The 15,243-nt window shown below is 39.0% G+C and overlaps 1 protein-coding gene across 4 annotated transcripts in view; it reads left to right on the top strand.

Annotated features, from left to right (window-relative positions):
- The window catches only part of IKZF1 (IKAROS family zinc finger 1), a 93,162-nt gene that overhangs the window by 61,184 nt on the left and 16,735 nt on the right, over positions 1-15,243 (top strand). For 2 of the 4 annotated variants that reach the window (XM_067550327.1, XM_067550326.1), the window contains exons 4-7: positions 1,244-1,303; positions 3,619-3,879; positions 10,831-10,998; positions 13,712-13,837. In XM_067550327.1, coding sequence (XP_067406428.1) covers positions 1,244-1,303; positions 3,619-3,879; positions 10,831-10,998; positions 13,712-13,837 — 615 coding nt within the window. The remainder of the gene's footprint in view (positions 1-1,243; positions 1,304-3,618; positions 3,880-10,830; positions 10,999-13,711; positions 13,838-15,243) is intronic. The other 2 variants (XM_067550329.1, XM_067550328.1) reach the window with 1 other exon arrangement.

The raw sequence follows: 15,243 nt of genomic DNA, 5'->3' as shown, positions 1-15,243 counted from the left end.
TGCAGCTGATTGGAATTAGGCCTTGTCTTTGCTGGGTTTTTTAGCCAACAATGTAGCTAAACCAAAGCAGCTGTGCCACTCAAAACCATACTAGAACCATTGTGCTGGTTTATACTGTTATTTGTCTCAAAGCAGTTTACCTCAGGTTTCTGCAAATCCTGGTTTACATTAGTACAACATGTCTGCACTAGGTATATGCATCAATGTGGCTACATCTGTTTAGCTAACACTGTAGACAAGGCCTCATTAAAAAAAAATCATGTTGATGATGTACAAGAAGGAATAGAATCCAGTGCTCTCTCTCTCCACTGTGAGCTTGTCTACATGGTGTATAGTGTGCACCAACTGGAGAGTAAATTCTAATGTGCACCAGCATGTCTGCGCACTAACCGGTCTGTGTGAGCCCTGCTGGGGCTCACTGAAAGTTCCCTGATGCATGTTAATGTAGTCCCATTTCAAACAGTACTACATTAATGCACACTAGGGAACTTGTCAAGCGCACCAGCAGAGTCCCCACAGGCCAGTTAGTGCACAACACACTGGTGCACACTAGAATTTACACCCCTGTAGTGCAGATTAATGCACGATGTAGACATGCCCTCAGTTAACTGCAGGGCTCACAGAAGTGAAAAAAAGCAACAAAACCTCATTTTTGTCACTGAAGTAAATTGAAATGATTGAATACATACAAGGAACAGCTCTCTGGAGTGAAAAAGTAGCATATTTACAAAAATCAGTCTTCAGAGGAGAATTGCATTTTAGAGGCCTAATCCAACAGCTCTCTTAAAGAAAAAGGCAGAGACTTGCAAAGGGGCTCAGGAAGTTACGTGTTCAACTCCTCTCGACTTTCAATGACTTTCCCTTTGAAAATCCTAATCAAAGCTCCTGTTGGCTTCAGTGGGAATTTTACTTGCACTCCACCTGCAGAAACTGGTTTTATCAAGGAAGGAAGAATTCAGAGAAGTGTTGGGGTTTCACAAAACATCAAAGAACTTAAGGAACTCTTTGGAAAAACAGCATTTTTCAAAGGAAAATTACTGGGCATGTACATGAGGATTCTCCTTTTAGCTATGAGTCTGCTGTTCTTCCTTTATATTGTGTCTTTTCTGTGCTATGTCTCTGGTGATAGTTCTGCCTCTCTTTTAGGTAAGCAATGTCTTTTGTAGCAATAATATCATCTTCTTTGACTATTACTGCTAGCAATACAAACAACCCAGCATTTTGTTTGCCTTCTTTATTGCAGCTACATATGGGGCTGAAGGCTTTAGAGATTTTCACGCAATAATTCCCAAATCTTTTTCCCGTAAGTATACAGTGTGCTATCAATTCACTGACGAGCATGTCCATCTAGCACTTATTTTTTCTGTCACTTCAGTGCTCAGTAATTTACGTTTGTCTTCATTTAATTACATATGCTGTGTAAGGACTTAAACAGTTTAATCCTTTTTGTATCCCCACATTAAGTTTTTCTCTTAGTAGATACAAATGTTTTATAAGTTACATTTGGCTGGATCTGCTAATACAGAAGTATTTGTAATTTTTAAAAAGTAGACTTACTTTGTTCAATAACTTATTTCTACAAGCAAGATAAAAAGGCTGATGCATGATTGGCTGAAAACAGCTATGTGACAAGACAGTACATTTCTATTAACCAACTGGGTCACATTTGCAAGTGAGTGCTTCCTTACTGCCACAGAGTTTAGAGAAAACTAGTGATCACTTCTGATTATCCTGTCATTTAGTATATGCACACGTTTTGCTTTTTAAATTGCTGAGAGGTGAGCAGTATTTTTTTCCGGACCTCTGAATCATTCTCTTCTTTAGGAGGGAAGCTAGAGAGGAAAAGTATGCACTCATCTTAGGCTTCGGTTGCATACACAATAGAAATACTGTATCTCAAAAACACATTAAAAATATCTAGATTTGACCCTATAGACAATGCACAACTCACCAGTGCTAAAGACTAAACAAATTTCTTTGTCCTCGACTTTTATCCTGGAGCAATACATATATTAGGCCAAATTCTACCATCAGTTACATCTGTGCAATCCCACTGGAATCATTTGACTTCAGTGAGGTTGCTGGGTGTAATAGAGATCAGAGTTTGGTGAACAGATTTCATATTTAGAAGAATATCAAGATCTATTGTCCCATATTGACCTTGCTTAATATACATCATTCTTGCATCATCTTTTACATCTCTTGTTAGTATGAAATCATTGTTATTACAATGAAAGAAAATCCTGGCTCTGGATTGGGTGAAAATAGGTATGTGCTCAGTCAATCATTTACATTTTTTCATTTTTCTGACTTTGCTGATAAAAATAAAAGCTTTTTGGGAAAAAAATTGTAATAATCATTTTCAATTTAAGAAAAGGCTGTTTTTCAGCCAAAAAATAAAATTCATTTGAAAAATTTTGACTAGCTGTAGTATCAAGGAAAAAAATGAAAAGTTTATCATTCTACATGCAACATAATACAAGCCCTGTGCAGGTAAAGAGTGACTACAGGCCTCTCCCATAGTTGGTTAATTCTCAGATGTTTTGGGTCTTTGTTGTGCTCACATAAGATAATAATCACCAATGCAGCAGCTACCAAAGATAGTTATCATACACAAATTTTTTACCTGTAGTTCATTCATATTTGCAAGAGAAAAAATTAATGTATGTAATTCAAATAGTAGTATCCTTTTTACCCATATTACTTGAATAATTACAAAGTTTCACGTGCATTAAAAAAAAGGTCTTAAGAAAAACAGGAAGAAGCAGATTTTTCTGATGCAATTATTTTAAGGGTTTATAATACAAGTGATTCTCTCTTCCACTCAGACTGCAGGGAGAATAAACGACTGTGTTTTAAGTGTGGGACATTCAACCACCAGTTCCTATATCCAATTTAAACCATTCTCCCACTCTCTTGCTGAGTTGGCCCTTTCTCACCACTTGTCCTTGGTCTAGACACTTTCTCCTTTCACCCAGTAGCCTCCAGTCATGCTGTCCCAAGTGCATAAGTCCTACTCCTTTTATGTCAACCACAGTTCCAGTCCCAGAGCCCTCAGCGTGTTCCTTCCCACTCTTTGATTTCTTCATCTGTGCCTGAGTCCTCTTCCTTCCCACTGCCATGCTCTCTTCTTCCATAGTGACAAATCAATCAATATGTGGATTCAAGATCAGTGCAACCCTCAATCTCTTCCTATTCTCAGAAGAAGAGATGTCTTGGTAAGGCTATCACTGGAGAGTGGCAAATGTATTTTTAATGGCAACCATTGTCTTTGATGGGTACTTATTTTCACTATTTGGTGTCAGACAAACAGAAACAATATGGATTCATCATTACTATCATTCCAGTTCATGTGGATTGACAATGTAGATATTACAGCTGCAGAAATCTGAAAGACTTAATCACTTTGTATTTGGCTTACTGGTATCCATTGCCCATTATTTCGTATGCCACTGAACTCATCACATTGCACATAAAAATGTCTCCATATCAGTAGCTTCTGTGCTTAGGTATATTGTACATTCTGTTTAGAAGTTTTCTCCTTTGATTTGATTGTTTCTTTGCCACCATGTTTATTTTGTAACAAAACTGAGTGGCATCCTGTATTGTTTTTTTCAGCCAGTAATATTAAAATAGAGACTCAGAGTGATGAAGAGAATGGGCGTGCCTGTGAAATGAATGGGGAAGAATGTGCGGAGGATTTACGAATGCTTGATGCCTCTGGAGAGAAAATGAATGGCTCACACAATGGCCCAGGCAGCAAAGCTATGTCAGGAGTTGGAGGCATTCGACTTCCTAACGGAAAGCTAAAATGTGATATCTGTGGGATAATTTGCATCGGTCCCAATGTGCTCATGGTTCACAAAAGAAGCCACACTGGTAAGGCCTGGCATAGTTTTTCCTTTAGGGCCAAGAAATGGCCACATAAATAGGAAAAGACTTATTTTATGAGTGTTGTGAGCATGTTCCCTTTTGTATGACAATGCAGCTTCCTTAGGAATTTGAAACTGTGTTATTGAGCCATTCCATTCTGAATTTGACATGAAGCAAGATTCCTTCTAACGTTTATTGACTCCATCCCAGAAAGTCTGAAATTGAAAAGCAACCCATGGTTGAAGGGTTCAGAACTAACATACGTTGACTATCGTATAACTTATATGAGACATACATAAAAATGTCACTTATTACATCACACCATCAACAATGGTAAATTATCCTAATTACAAACGTTGATTCCAAAAGTATCCCTAAACTAACTTGAGGTGGTTCAATTTTTTGAGAATGTAGACAAAATTTAGTGAAAAATTTCTGAATTGTTTTGCACCATTAAATGAACACTGTTCTTATATTTCCAATATTGCAAGAAGATCATGCTATTAAAATGATCAGTGTCACCAATTAAGTAAATTACAACTCTAAGAATCTTTTTTTCATAATTTCCAGTAAGGTCTGAAAACAGTCAGAAATGATTTCATGGCAAATGCTTTAGAAAATAAAAGCTAGTTATAATGATCATCAGCAAGAATAGACTCTGAAGGAGGTCCATTAAGACCAGAGAGACATAGAAGGAAGTTGTTTTTTCACAAATGGTAGCTTTTCATTATTGCAGTGCTATAGATCTTCTGGTTGGGTTCTATAGTTCTAAAGAGCCTCAAAGAGCATAAGAAATAACAATCATAATGCCAAACAGTAAATTCTAAGGGCACGATCCTGGAACTGACTGTGCCCGGGGTCACCTTGAACTCAGTGCAGGTTGACACAAGCATAGGGATGAGCCGGTACGTAGACAGTTGCAGGATCAAAGTCTAATATTGTAGCCCAGTTTGTTGGGTATCAAAGGGAAGAATTCAGCCCTAGAGTTTTCAGCTGTTGTTACCTTAATAAATTATGCTGCCTAAAAGAAGGGATGTGACAATTGTGCATAAATACTTGAAAAGGGGAAGGAGTTATTTAAGGCGGATAAGAATGATGTAACTAATAGTAGTATCCTGTGTTTAGATAATGGTACTACTGAAATTAATTAGCCAGTGGAATTGTTTACCAAGAAAATTGTGGGAACAATTTCCCTAGAGTCGTTTAGGAGCAGGCTAATATGGAGAACAATAATGCACTAACTGGGGAGGATGCATGAAATGACTCACAAGAACCTTTCCAACTCTAGCGTTTATCATTTTAAATGCAACTGTCCAAAGTACAGTACTGTGCTGTAGCATAACACTGAGCAGTGATGATCAGAAATGATCATGGTGATGTTTAGAAATGCTGCAATACTTACCTACTTCAAAATTGGATACAGTATAGCCTTCTCTAAGGGAAAAGCAGATGTTTTGTATCTTTATTGGAAAAGCAATGAATGATTACTGAAAGCGTGATACTTCAATGTACTTCATAACTATAGTAAAGGGTTTGGTTATTTTTCTTTTATTGAATGTTAAAGTGTAGTTCTTTAAAAGTTGATTAAATGTCCATAAGAGTTCTTTTGACAGATCCACTTGCCCCAACATATAATGGTATAAAGAGAGTAGTGTGGTGTGAATTGAAATAGAACGTTGTGACTTAATGTGGGATTTGAAGACAGAAGAACATTCTGTTGTTTAGCCAGACAGTTATTTTATTAAGGTACAATATGCAAGTAGCTCTGGTTTTTCGTCAGCCCAAAGCTTCTGTTTGTAGCATACAGTTACTTTAATTATTAAGCGAATTCATCGTTTGCTAAAGTCTGATACAATGAATGGGGGGGGGAGGAGAGGGGAGATACTTCCATGTTTGCCAAACACGCCCCCCCTCCCCAAAGTCCATGGAGAAAAGCTTCTCAGACCTGTGAATGCATCCTGGGTGAAATTCCTGCCTATGCAGAGGGTCAGCATGAGGCCTTAAACCTTCAAAACAGCTTCAGTGGGATTTGTTTTGTACCTAGGTCCTGTGTAGTCTCTCTGCAAAGTTCTGTGGAGATCACAGTAGAGTGGTAACAACAGTATCTAGAGTGCCAAATTGTGTGTCCCCCAGTGTGGTTGCACGGCTGGACAGGGTGTGGAGGTAGAGTGAAAGGAGGCCCCTTTTCTTTCTAGTGTTCCTGCATAGGAGACAGACCTAATTTGCCTCACTGAACTTTCTGAAGACCAAGGGTGGTAATAGAGATGATACTTAATGAATAATCCACATGGATGCATGTCTGCCAAGGTGAAGTTGTGGACGCCTCTCTGCCTATCTCCATATACCAGATAGTGTCCGGAGAGCTGTGCTAGATGGATTCTATGCCACACCTCTCAAAATGGCATAGCCTATGAGCATTCCCAGCTCTCGGGACCCCTGGAACCATAACTACTAAACAGTGTGCAAGGCAATGCAGCATATGGGCCAAGGCCTCCATGAACTCCAAGTGGAGTGTTGCTCTTCAGCACAGCACACCGCGGCCCATAGGATATTTAATTTGACCAGGGGTCTGCAATTGAAGTATACAAAACATAGAATGGTATGGAAAAATCCCCTGCATGCTGGTAAGTGTGCTCAGTAGAACCTACAGCTCTTTTGATTTGGAATAAAACTAAAATTTCTAAAGTTAGGATCCTTAATTGTCCTGCTAGCCTGTCAGATAAAGTCATTGCTTTGAATAGGGTCTGATCCTGAACTCCTTTTGCGAGTAAATCTCCTGCTGAAGTCAACTGGAGCTCATGTTGTGCAGGGATTGGGTAAGGATCGGGCCCAGCTATTCTAAATTAAAGGGATGTCATAGGGAAATAGTAGTAACCATTTTCCCTTTCAGTTCTGCTGTGAAAATTAAAGTGGAAATGGGATACACTTTTAAAGGCATTTAACTGACTATGTTGAAGCCCATTTCAATATGTGCCTGATGAGGGAATAAGCCTTGCAAATGAATTACTTTGCTGCTAATTCATGTAAAACCAGCATACACAGTGAAGTGCTCTTAACTAAATATTTGATAAATGAATAAAACCCTGGCACACTGAAATGCCAAAATATAATGACTGCCTGACCTGATAAAAAGCATAATTACATTTAATGAAAACACCTGCCAAGTGTAGCTATACAGAGTAGCATCTGATATTTTCTGCCCACTCCTGTCCGCAAGTAGCTGTAAAACTCCAACTACTCACCAATATTGTTACCAGCTTCTCCTTATTGTAGAAGAAGTTTACATTTGTGACTCTCTGACCCCCAGTCTGTAAGCTGGTTGATGGTATTCAGCCGATCATTCCTTTCATGTTACATTTTTAGGAGATCACTTTTAAAATAAAAAACTCTTACTTGCTGATTTTGAGATCTCAGGGCGTGGGCTCATACATAACTTGCCATACTGGTCTGTGCTATGCTGGGATCCCTTAGCCAGAGTCACTTGTTGTTCTGTGTTTGATCACTTTCTCTCTAGCTAGGCATCTAAAGTGCACATCCATCACCATATCTGATGCCCACTGCTACTGATCAGTTAAAGGGTGCAGACACATTCTCCAGTAGTGTGGCATGGTGCATTAGTGCCCTACACTTTCACCTGTCAAGATCTGAATCTAAAATCCTACCTAACGTCACAAATGGAGAGGGCTCTGGCCATCTCAACATAATCCTCATTTTTCCAGCTCGTGAAAACAACATATATATGGCTTGATCTTGAAAGGTGCTGAGCATTCGCAACTCTCATTGAAGCCAAAAGGAACTGCAGGTGTTCCACATCTCTCTGGAAAATTCTCATAATATTGTGTGATTGGTAGAATGTCCTTGAGAGGATTGTTGCAGGTCAGGATTGAAATGTCTTGTTGGACTTCTATAAGAAAGAAGGCCCAGCACCTACCTACACAGTAGCTCGTTTGCACCAGTGGATAGAGCAGTGGTTTTCAATCTGTTGTCCACAGGTCCCTGAGGACCCTCAGATAATGTCTAAAGGGTCCATGGGAGGTTGTCGTTACCATGGAGCAGTGGTTTTCAGCCTGTGGTCTGTGGAACCCTAGGAGTCCGCAGATTATGTTTAAGATTTCCAAAGGGGTCTGCACCTCCATTTGAAATTTGGGTCCACAAATGAAAAAAGGTTGAAAACCACTGGGATAGAGATAGCACTCTCAATGTGTATGTAGGTGGACCTGCAATAAGAAACACTTTTTTAGGAATGAAAAACTTGTAAGTAAGGAGATGATACACCTTTCTTATGGGGGATGAAATTCACCTCTACACTGAAAGTGATCTCTGGGCCACTAACATTTAAGTGGGATTTAAATGGCACTTCAGCCTAGTTGGCCCGCTGCATGAGCTGAATTTTACCCAGGGAGAATAGTGCTGGGCAAGGCAGGAAATTGGAGAATAGTTAAACTAGATTACTCAAGTAAAAAAGACACATTTTATTTTCCAAGAACTGGTGTATCTCTCTTATGCTTTGTTCTGTGGGAAGTTCCCATGGCTACTGATGTTCCCAGGTATATTCCAGACTGACTTGCCGTTGTTGTTGAAAGCTGTTTGGTCTATTAGGTACACTATAGAGTACATGTTTTTGCCACCCCACAGCTGTAGAGTGGGCAACCTGGGTGTAGGGAGAAAATATATATGAATTGGCTGTCTTTCAGTGCAGATGTATTTTCAGTTGTTATAATATGGTGACTCAAGTATTGGTTCCCTAATATATGGTCCCATTGTGAGATATATAGAATTATACAGTACACTGCATTCTCACTTCAAATTTTCCTTGTGCCTGCCTTTCCTACCCAGTGCAAGGTTTCACCCTGTCATTACGAGAGCTGGAGGTGGAGACATTTTTCATTCTTACTCTGCATGTCTCTCCCTGCATGCTTTTATCATCCTTATTTTCTCCTCTTTTGCTTCTCTGAGTAAAACTAATTGAAACAAATGACAGAAAAGTGGCTTAGTCAGAATTAACGTTTTTCCTCTGTATTTGTGACTGCTAGTGAGAACTGGCTTCACAGTTACTGTTTCACTCCACCCTCAACAGTATCTCACATATCAACTGTCACAAAGATTTAGAGAACACAAACCAGAGGCAAACTCCACTAACTGCTCATTTGTTTGCAACACCTATTGTAAATAGCTTCTTCTCCAAGTGATCATATGGTAAAACCCTAAGGACTAGCACCTCAGACTTCAGTGGAGCTACATCATTTTACACGAGCTGAGAAACTGGCCCATCACATTTCTTGGGCCCAGACCCTCACTGGTATTTAGGCACCTAACTGCCATTGAAATCAATAGGAGTTTTGGTGCCTAAATATTTATAAGGATGTGGACCATGATAAAGATAGGAAATCATTTCCTAAAATGGGAGATTCAGGTCTACGTGAGGACTCTAGGTCCAACACTCAACACAATTAGCCTTCCATTAGCACAAATTTGAATGTTAAGGGATCTGGCACTGATTACAGAGATCATCTAAGCACAGACTTCTCCATCAAGTCTGATTGTGCTGCTCTTTCATCTGTTTGTTTCTGAGCTTTCTAACCATATTACTCAATAGTGAGAATGGTTATAGCTTATTTTTGTATGCCCAGACACACAAAAGCTAGTTGTTTCTAAATGTGCAAGATAATAAGAGATGTTCATATGGACTGGGGGAAAGGAAGCATTTATTGGTTTAATTTTTTTAATCTAGTGTTGTTCTTTTGCATTGGATAAAATCTTAATTAAAAAAGAAGATACATTCTGATTTATCCCTGAAACATTAGTTGACTTCTAATTATTTTAGTTTTAGCTTAGGATAAACAGATGTCATAAAATTAGTTTCCAAGGCTGGTTTGACTTCAGAGTCAGGGACTATTTCTTATGGCAAACGAGAATGATGGAAGAAATTGGAGGAGATGATACAAAGGATTTCTTTCTTATGTAAATTGTCCCATCTAGTCCAATCGTGTGGTGCAACTCAAAACACATATCACATTTACCAGAGATTTACAAAATCACATACCTCAGACCAAAAGAGCACATCAACTTCAAAGAGCAATAACAAAAAACAAAACAAAAAAACCCAACACCAAAGCCCTATTTACATCTTCGTATTGGCAATGACTTGCTCCCTTGATAAAGTTGACCAATTTAGACAAATGACTGTTTCGTAAAGGGTTGGGGTTTGGTTTTTTTCCCTGTAGTGGAGAAAAACACAGCACATTAATATAACTCCTATGTTAATATCCTGTCTAGAGAAGGGTCAGGACTTTTGTATGGAAGGTACGGAGTTTCCTTTACACTGTCTTAACTTCTCATTTTATTTTTCTCTCTCTCCTTCCTGATTTGGCTGCTTAGGGACAGACAGGTAATGGAGAAGAAATTGAAAGGGAAAATACAGGGAAAATGTAAATGAAAAGAAGTTATTATAACTGTTATAATGAAGTGCCTTTCATTTAAATATAAGAATGTAACGCTGAAATGAACTTGTGATCCTGAAATGCATTTTTAATGAGTTTCCTTTTTATTTTGCTGCTTCAGTGGCATATTTTAAAGACCCTTTGAAAAAAGCCACATTAAAAACCCCACCAAATGCCACAACATGCAAAATTGGATATTGGTTTATTCCAAAACTGCTGATCAGGAAGAGTGGCTCTTCAACACAAAATGTTGCAGTCACTTTATTTAAATGAGTTTGAATTTGCATTGTGATGTGCCATTCTGATTTAGGAAAAAAAAATTAGATTTTCAGATCAAATTGACCCAGCCAGTGAAGCGTTAAGAAACTGGCAGGTTTAGTCTGAAAGCCTCATGTTATATCAAACCTGCAGCCGGTGGAAGTCATAGAGCACCAGTGAGAAAACAACTTTCTCACTGAAATCTCTCTCTTGTTACTATGTAAGATTTTTGTTCACATATTTCTCCTTCTCCTTGTAGGGGAACGCCCTTTCCACTGCACTCAGTGTGGAGCCTCCTTTACTCAGAAAGGCAACCTCCTCCGCCACATAAAGTTGCATTCAGGCGAAAAACCCTTCAAATGTCACTTGTGCAACTATGCCTGCCGACGCAGGGACGCCCTCACGGGCCACCTGAGGACTCACTCTGGTAAGTAACTGCATCTGTGCATTTCAGAACCTTCCGGACAAAGTTTGCTCACTTCCAGCTCAGACCAGGAGTTGGGTACATGCTCACTGTCCCCAAGTTTGCAATGGCTGCTCGGGTCAGGATGGAAGTAGACTCACTTCAGGGTTAACCAACCTGTGACTTGAACAAAAAGTGATTAGCTGCAGTGTTTGAGCAGTGAGGATTTTACAGAAGTTACTAAACTCGGCTTATTTTGGCAACCCCAAATAATCAGCTTTTCTTTACTTCTTGGCACCAGGCTGGTTGGAAATTCCTGTGTTAGGGTCTGATCTTTCAACCCTGAAATGAGCAATCCCTTGAATGGGACTACTTGCATGAATCAGGGTTGCATGATTTGAGTGAAATGCACTGTCGTGTAGAACCAGCCCTAAGGCCTCTGCACCAGTCAAGTCCCACTTAATCCTTCAAAAAAAACGCTTCAGTAATGCATAGGCTGGCTGTCTGCATAGGGGGGGGTTAATTTCACCCATTGTCCGTTACATATGTTGTGCACTGCATATTACTGTTAGAGATCTGAGGTGGGGATTGTTGTTTCTTAAATAAAAAGATTCTAGTAGATGACTTCAGTATTTTCTAACAGGAGTAATATGGAGGCCTGGATAAATATTTTATAAAATACTCATGCTTTTGCTCATATTTGCCTTTTCATTTAACAAGACTTCTCAGTCTTTAAAAAGGTTGCAGCATCACTGTCCTTCTGAGATGCAAATCCAAAATGGTACCACCAGCACCATTAAAAGTAGCCTGCAACCATGTCAACCGGGCTGCGATTTCATCAGATTTCACAAATTAAGCTGGAACGAGCCTGGTCCGTATTTGGATAGGAGGCCTCCAAGAAAAACCCCTTGGGCTTCAGCAAGTGGTGGTGGTGGTTTACTCTTCCAAGTTAGCATTGAGCCAATGTCCCTAGATGGTGGTAGCAGGCTCTGGAAGTGCCATTTTTTGTATGAAATGAAGAACTGATCACTCAAGTTGGCTCTGTTTATAACAGTAGTGCTATCCCAGATGTCCAAATCAAATTCTCTTTGGATTCAGGTCCTAATTTGAGAAAGCATGTAAGCCCATGCTTAATGTCAAGCATGTGCTTAAACCCATTGATTACAGTGGGACATAAGGATTTTTTTAACTGATTTTGCTTATCTAAAATTGCCATTTCAAAGAGATTTCTCTTCACTTTCTCTCCTAACAATTTTTTTGTTGTGCTCTATACTATTAAACAGCTGTACTGTTCCACCCCAGATATGGGTGAAGTGATTTCTGGATTTTGCCAGAAACAGAAAAATGAAAATATTTTTATAAAAATTATTCAGACTCATTTGAACCGTAAAGAAAGCTCAATTTGGATTTGGCTATAGTTTTAAGTAAAGGTTTTTGTTGATGCTCATTGCATCAGAACCGGTTAACCTATCTCTGGTGGACAGTTGTCTACATCACAAAAACAGTCTCCAGAGTTGGCAGTCTCTGCAGAGGTAAATAATTAAAGCACTTCGAGATTAGATTATCTTGTCATCCCTAAAGTTCTTCCCTCATTCACCCGAGAATTCTTCTCCCATCAAGGCTGAGACACATAGGCAAAGAATGGAGGAAAGCTTGCACTGCTGCAACCCTTTCTGTGCCAAACTGGCAGCTCCCCAATGTAATAAATTCTAAGAAGCCAGATCTAAGGCCCTGAAATTGCAAAAATTGGGATCCCAGCCTCCCAAGATATTTTTCAACTTGAGAACCTGGATTTTAACATCATCTATCCTAGAATTTTATAAAGCCTTAACTTTAAAGAAACAATTATCAATAAACACATCTTTATTTTACAAAACCCAGCAAGTTGAATATTTAGACAAATGTTATTTCCATATTTGGTGCCTCTGCTGTTCCCTGATTTTGCTGTTGCTTGCCACAAGTCACCAAGACAAAATTCTATTCGATACCAGACCTGCCCTCAGATATTTAGAACAATTCCAAAGCAGGGAAGAAAACCAATCAGAACCAATGACACACAAAATATGTGGGGCAACTGAGATTTCTTTAGTTTTGAAGATTCAAGGCCACATTCCTTGACGGGTGTAAATCAGGGTACAGTAGAACATCAGAGGTACAAACACCTCGGCAATGGAGGTTGTTTGTAACTCTGAACAAAACATTATGGTTGTTCTTTCAGGTTTACAACTGAACATTGACTTAATACAGCTTTGCACCTTTACTATGCAGAAGAAAAATGCTGCTTTTAACCATCTTAATTTAAATGAAACAAGCACAGAAACAGTTTCCTTGCCTTGTCAATTTTTTTTAATCTTGCCTTTTATTTTTTTAGTGGTTTACGTTTAACACAGTACTGTACTGTATTTGCTTTTTTTTTTTTTTCTTGGTCCCTGCTGCTGACTGATTGCATACTTCCAGTTCCAAATGAGGTGTGTCTTTGATCGGTCAGTTTGTAACTCTGGTGTTTGTAACTCTGAGGTTCTACTGTAGGTCCATTTATTTCAATGGAGTTATGCTAGTTTGCACCAGTTAAAGACCTGGTCTTTAAATTAGAGAACATAATTGAATTTTTATTGTTGTTTTTAGATTCTCCAAATACTCCATTGATTGTTGGATGATAGCATGAATGGTTTCTTGTTGTCATTATTATTCTGTCAGCTATTTAATTTAACTCATTCACTAAATTGTGTTTTTGCAGTTGGCAAACCTCACAAATGTGGATACTGTGGCCGAAGCTATAAACAGCGCAGCTCTTTAGAAGAACATAAAGAACGCTGCCACAATTACTTGCAAACCATGAGCCTCTCAGGCAGCTTGTATCCAGGTAGGAGTGCAAAACAGAAAGGGTAATCCTGGAACCGGAACCCTCCTATCACTCATTAATTGTCAAGGGATGGTCCAGTTGCGCTCTCAGGGAAGCATAACTCTCCATTAGAATACACTACTAAACAGATTTTTGGATATATATTTCCACTTCCATCTTGGTAGATAATTACTTGGAACTATTGCTGTACTTAATTAATATTTAGCTTTCTTGTTTTCTTTGCTCCAATCTCTAACAATCAAGCTAAGGTATGAAGGCCAATGTTGACAGGTCTAGAAACAACACTTTCAGGGAACCAGCTGCAAGACTTGGAACTCCTTAGCTCACCAGCTGTTCAGGCTAAAGCATAGCTACACCAGCTCATAGGACTGGAATTTCCCTACAGATTACAATAGTCAGAGATATGAACCCTTCTTAAAAAGCTAATTCCATTGCCAGTAAGTGATTTAGAGCTAGATTTATTCTGGAATGCACACCTTTGGTATAAGGGGGGATAAGGACCACACACATACCTTTACACACCTGCGTAGACTCTCTGGACCATTGGTCCTAGTGCACAGCAATGAGTAGGTACTCAGCACCCTCTACTCCTCCCAGCCCAAGCAGGTGAGAAGAGAGAAGAGCCTTAGCTTTGTCCCACAACTCACTGGCTAGCCCAGAGGAGCCAGTGTGGAGAGGGTAGTAATTTGCTATTGCCTGCAATGATGCCTTATTTAACGTTGTATATCTGGACAGCTCTTGAATATGTTTTTACATGTTACAAGATAATGTAAAGTATAATGGAAACACTGAATGCAGCTGAGATTCTTCTGACAGACAGCATGTTAGCGCAGCGCTCCTCCTAATTTTGTTGAGGAGTCGGAGAATGTATAAATAGGAAAGCTGAAGCTAATGTACTCAAAGCGGTGATAGGCTTTAGAAGCAAATAGTCTGTCTGGGGTTAGAATTCCAGTGCCTGGCATAAAGTTTTGATACGTCTGTGTGCAAAACAAAACAAAACAAAACAAAAAACTGTGTTAGCTTTTCAGTCACTTGCTGAAAATAAAATATTAGTAAAAAAAATATGACCAAGCTGAGATCGATAACCAGAAACTTTAGTAAGAAATAATGACCAGATTTATGGGACTGTGCATATTATAAACCCTGACAGAAAAAGCTTAGATGTTCACAGCAGTTTAGGTTGTGCAGTTCAGTATTTAATACTTGAATCAGATTGAAAGTTGGCATATTCATAAATGGTTTTTAAGAAACATTTCTTTCTTGCATATAGAAAGGGTATCATGCAGATCCCTATTACATCTAACATGACTTTGATTTTAGAAACCGGGAGTAAAATGGAAGGGAATAGGTTATATTCTAGATATTGTATTTTGCCAAGGATTCCACTTTCTAACAAAAATTGGTAT

The sequence above is a fragment of the Emydura macquarii genome, unplaced genomic scaffold, assembly GCF_026122565.2.
Source record: "Emydura macquarii macquarii isolate MOO-44397 ecotype Brisbane River unplaced genomic scaffold, CSIRO-AGI_Emac_v2 contig_1263, whole genome shotgun sequence".
Classification (NCBI taxonomy): Eukaryota; Metazoa; Chordata; order Testudines; family Chelidae; genus Emydura; species Emydura macquarii.
Note: the sequence above shows the minus strand (reverse complement) of the source record. Positions and strands in the feature narration are given on the sequence as shown.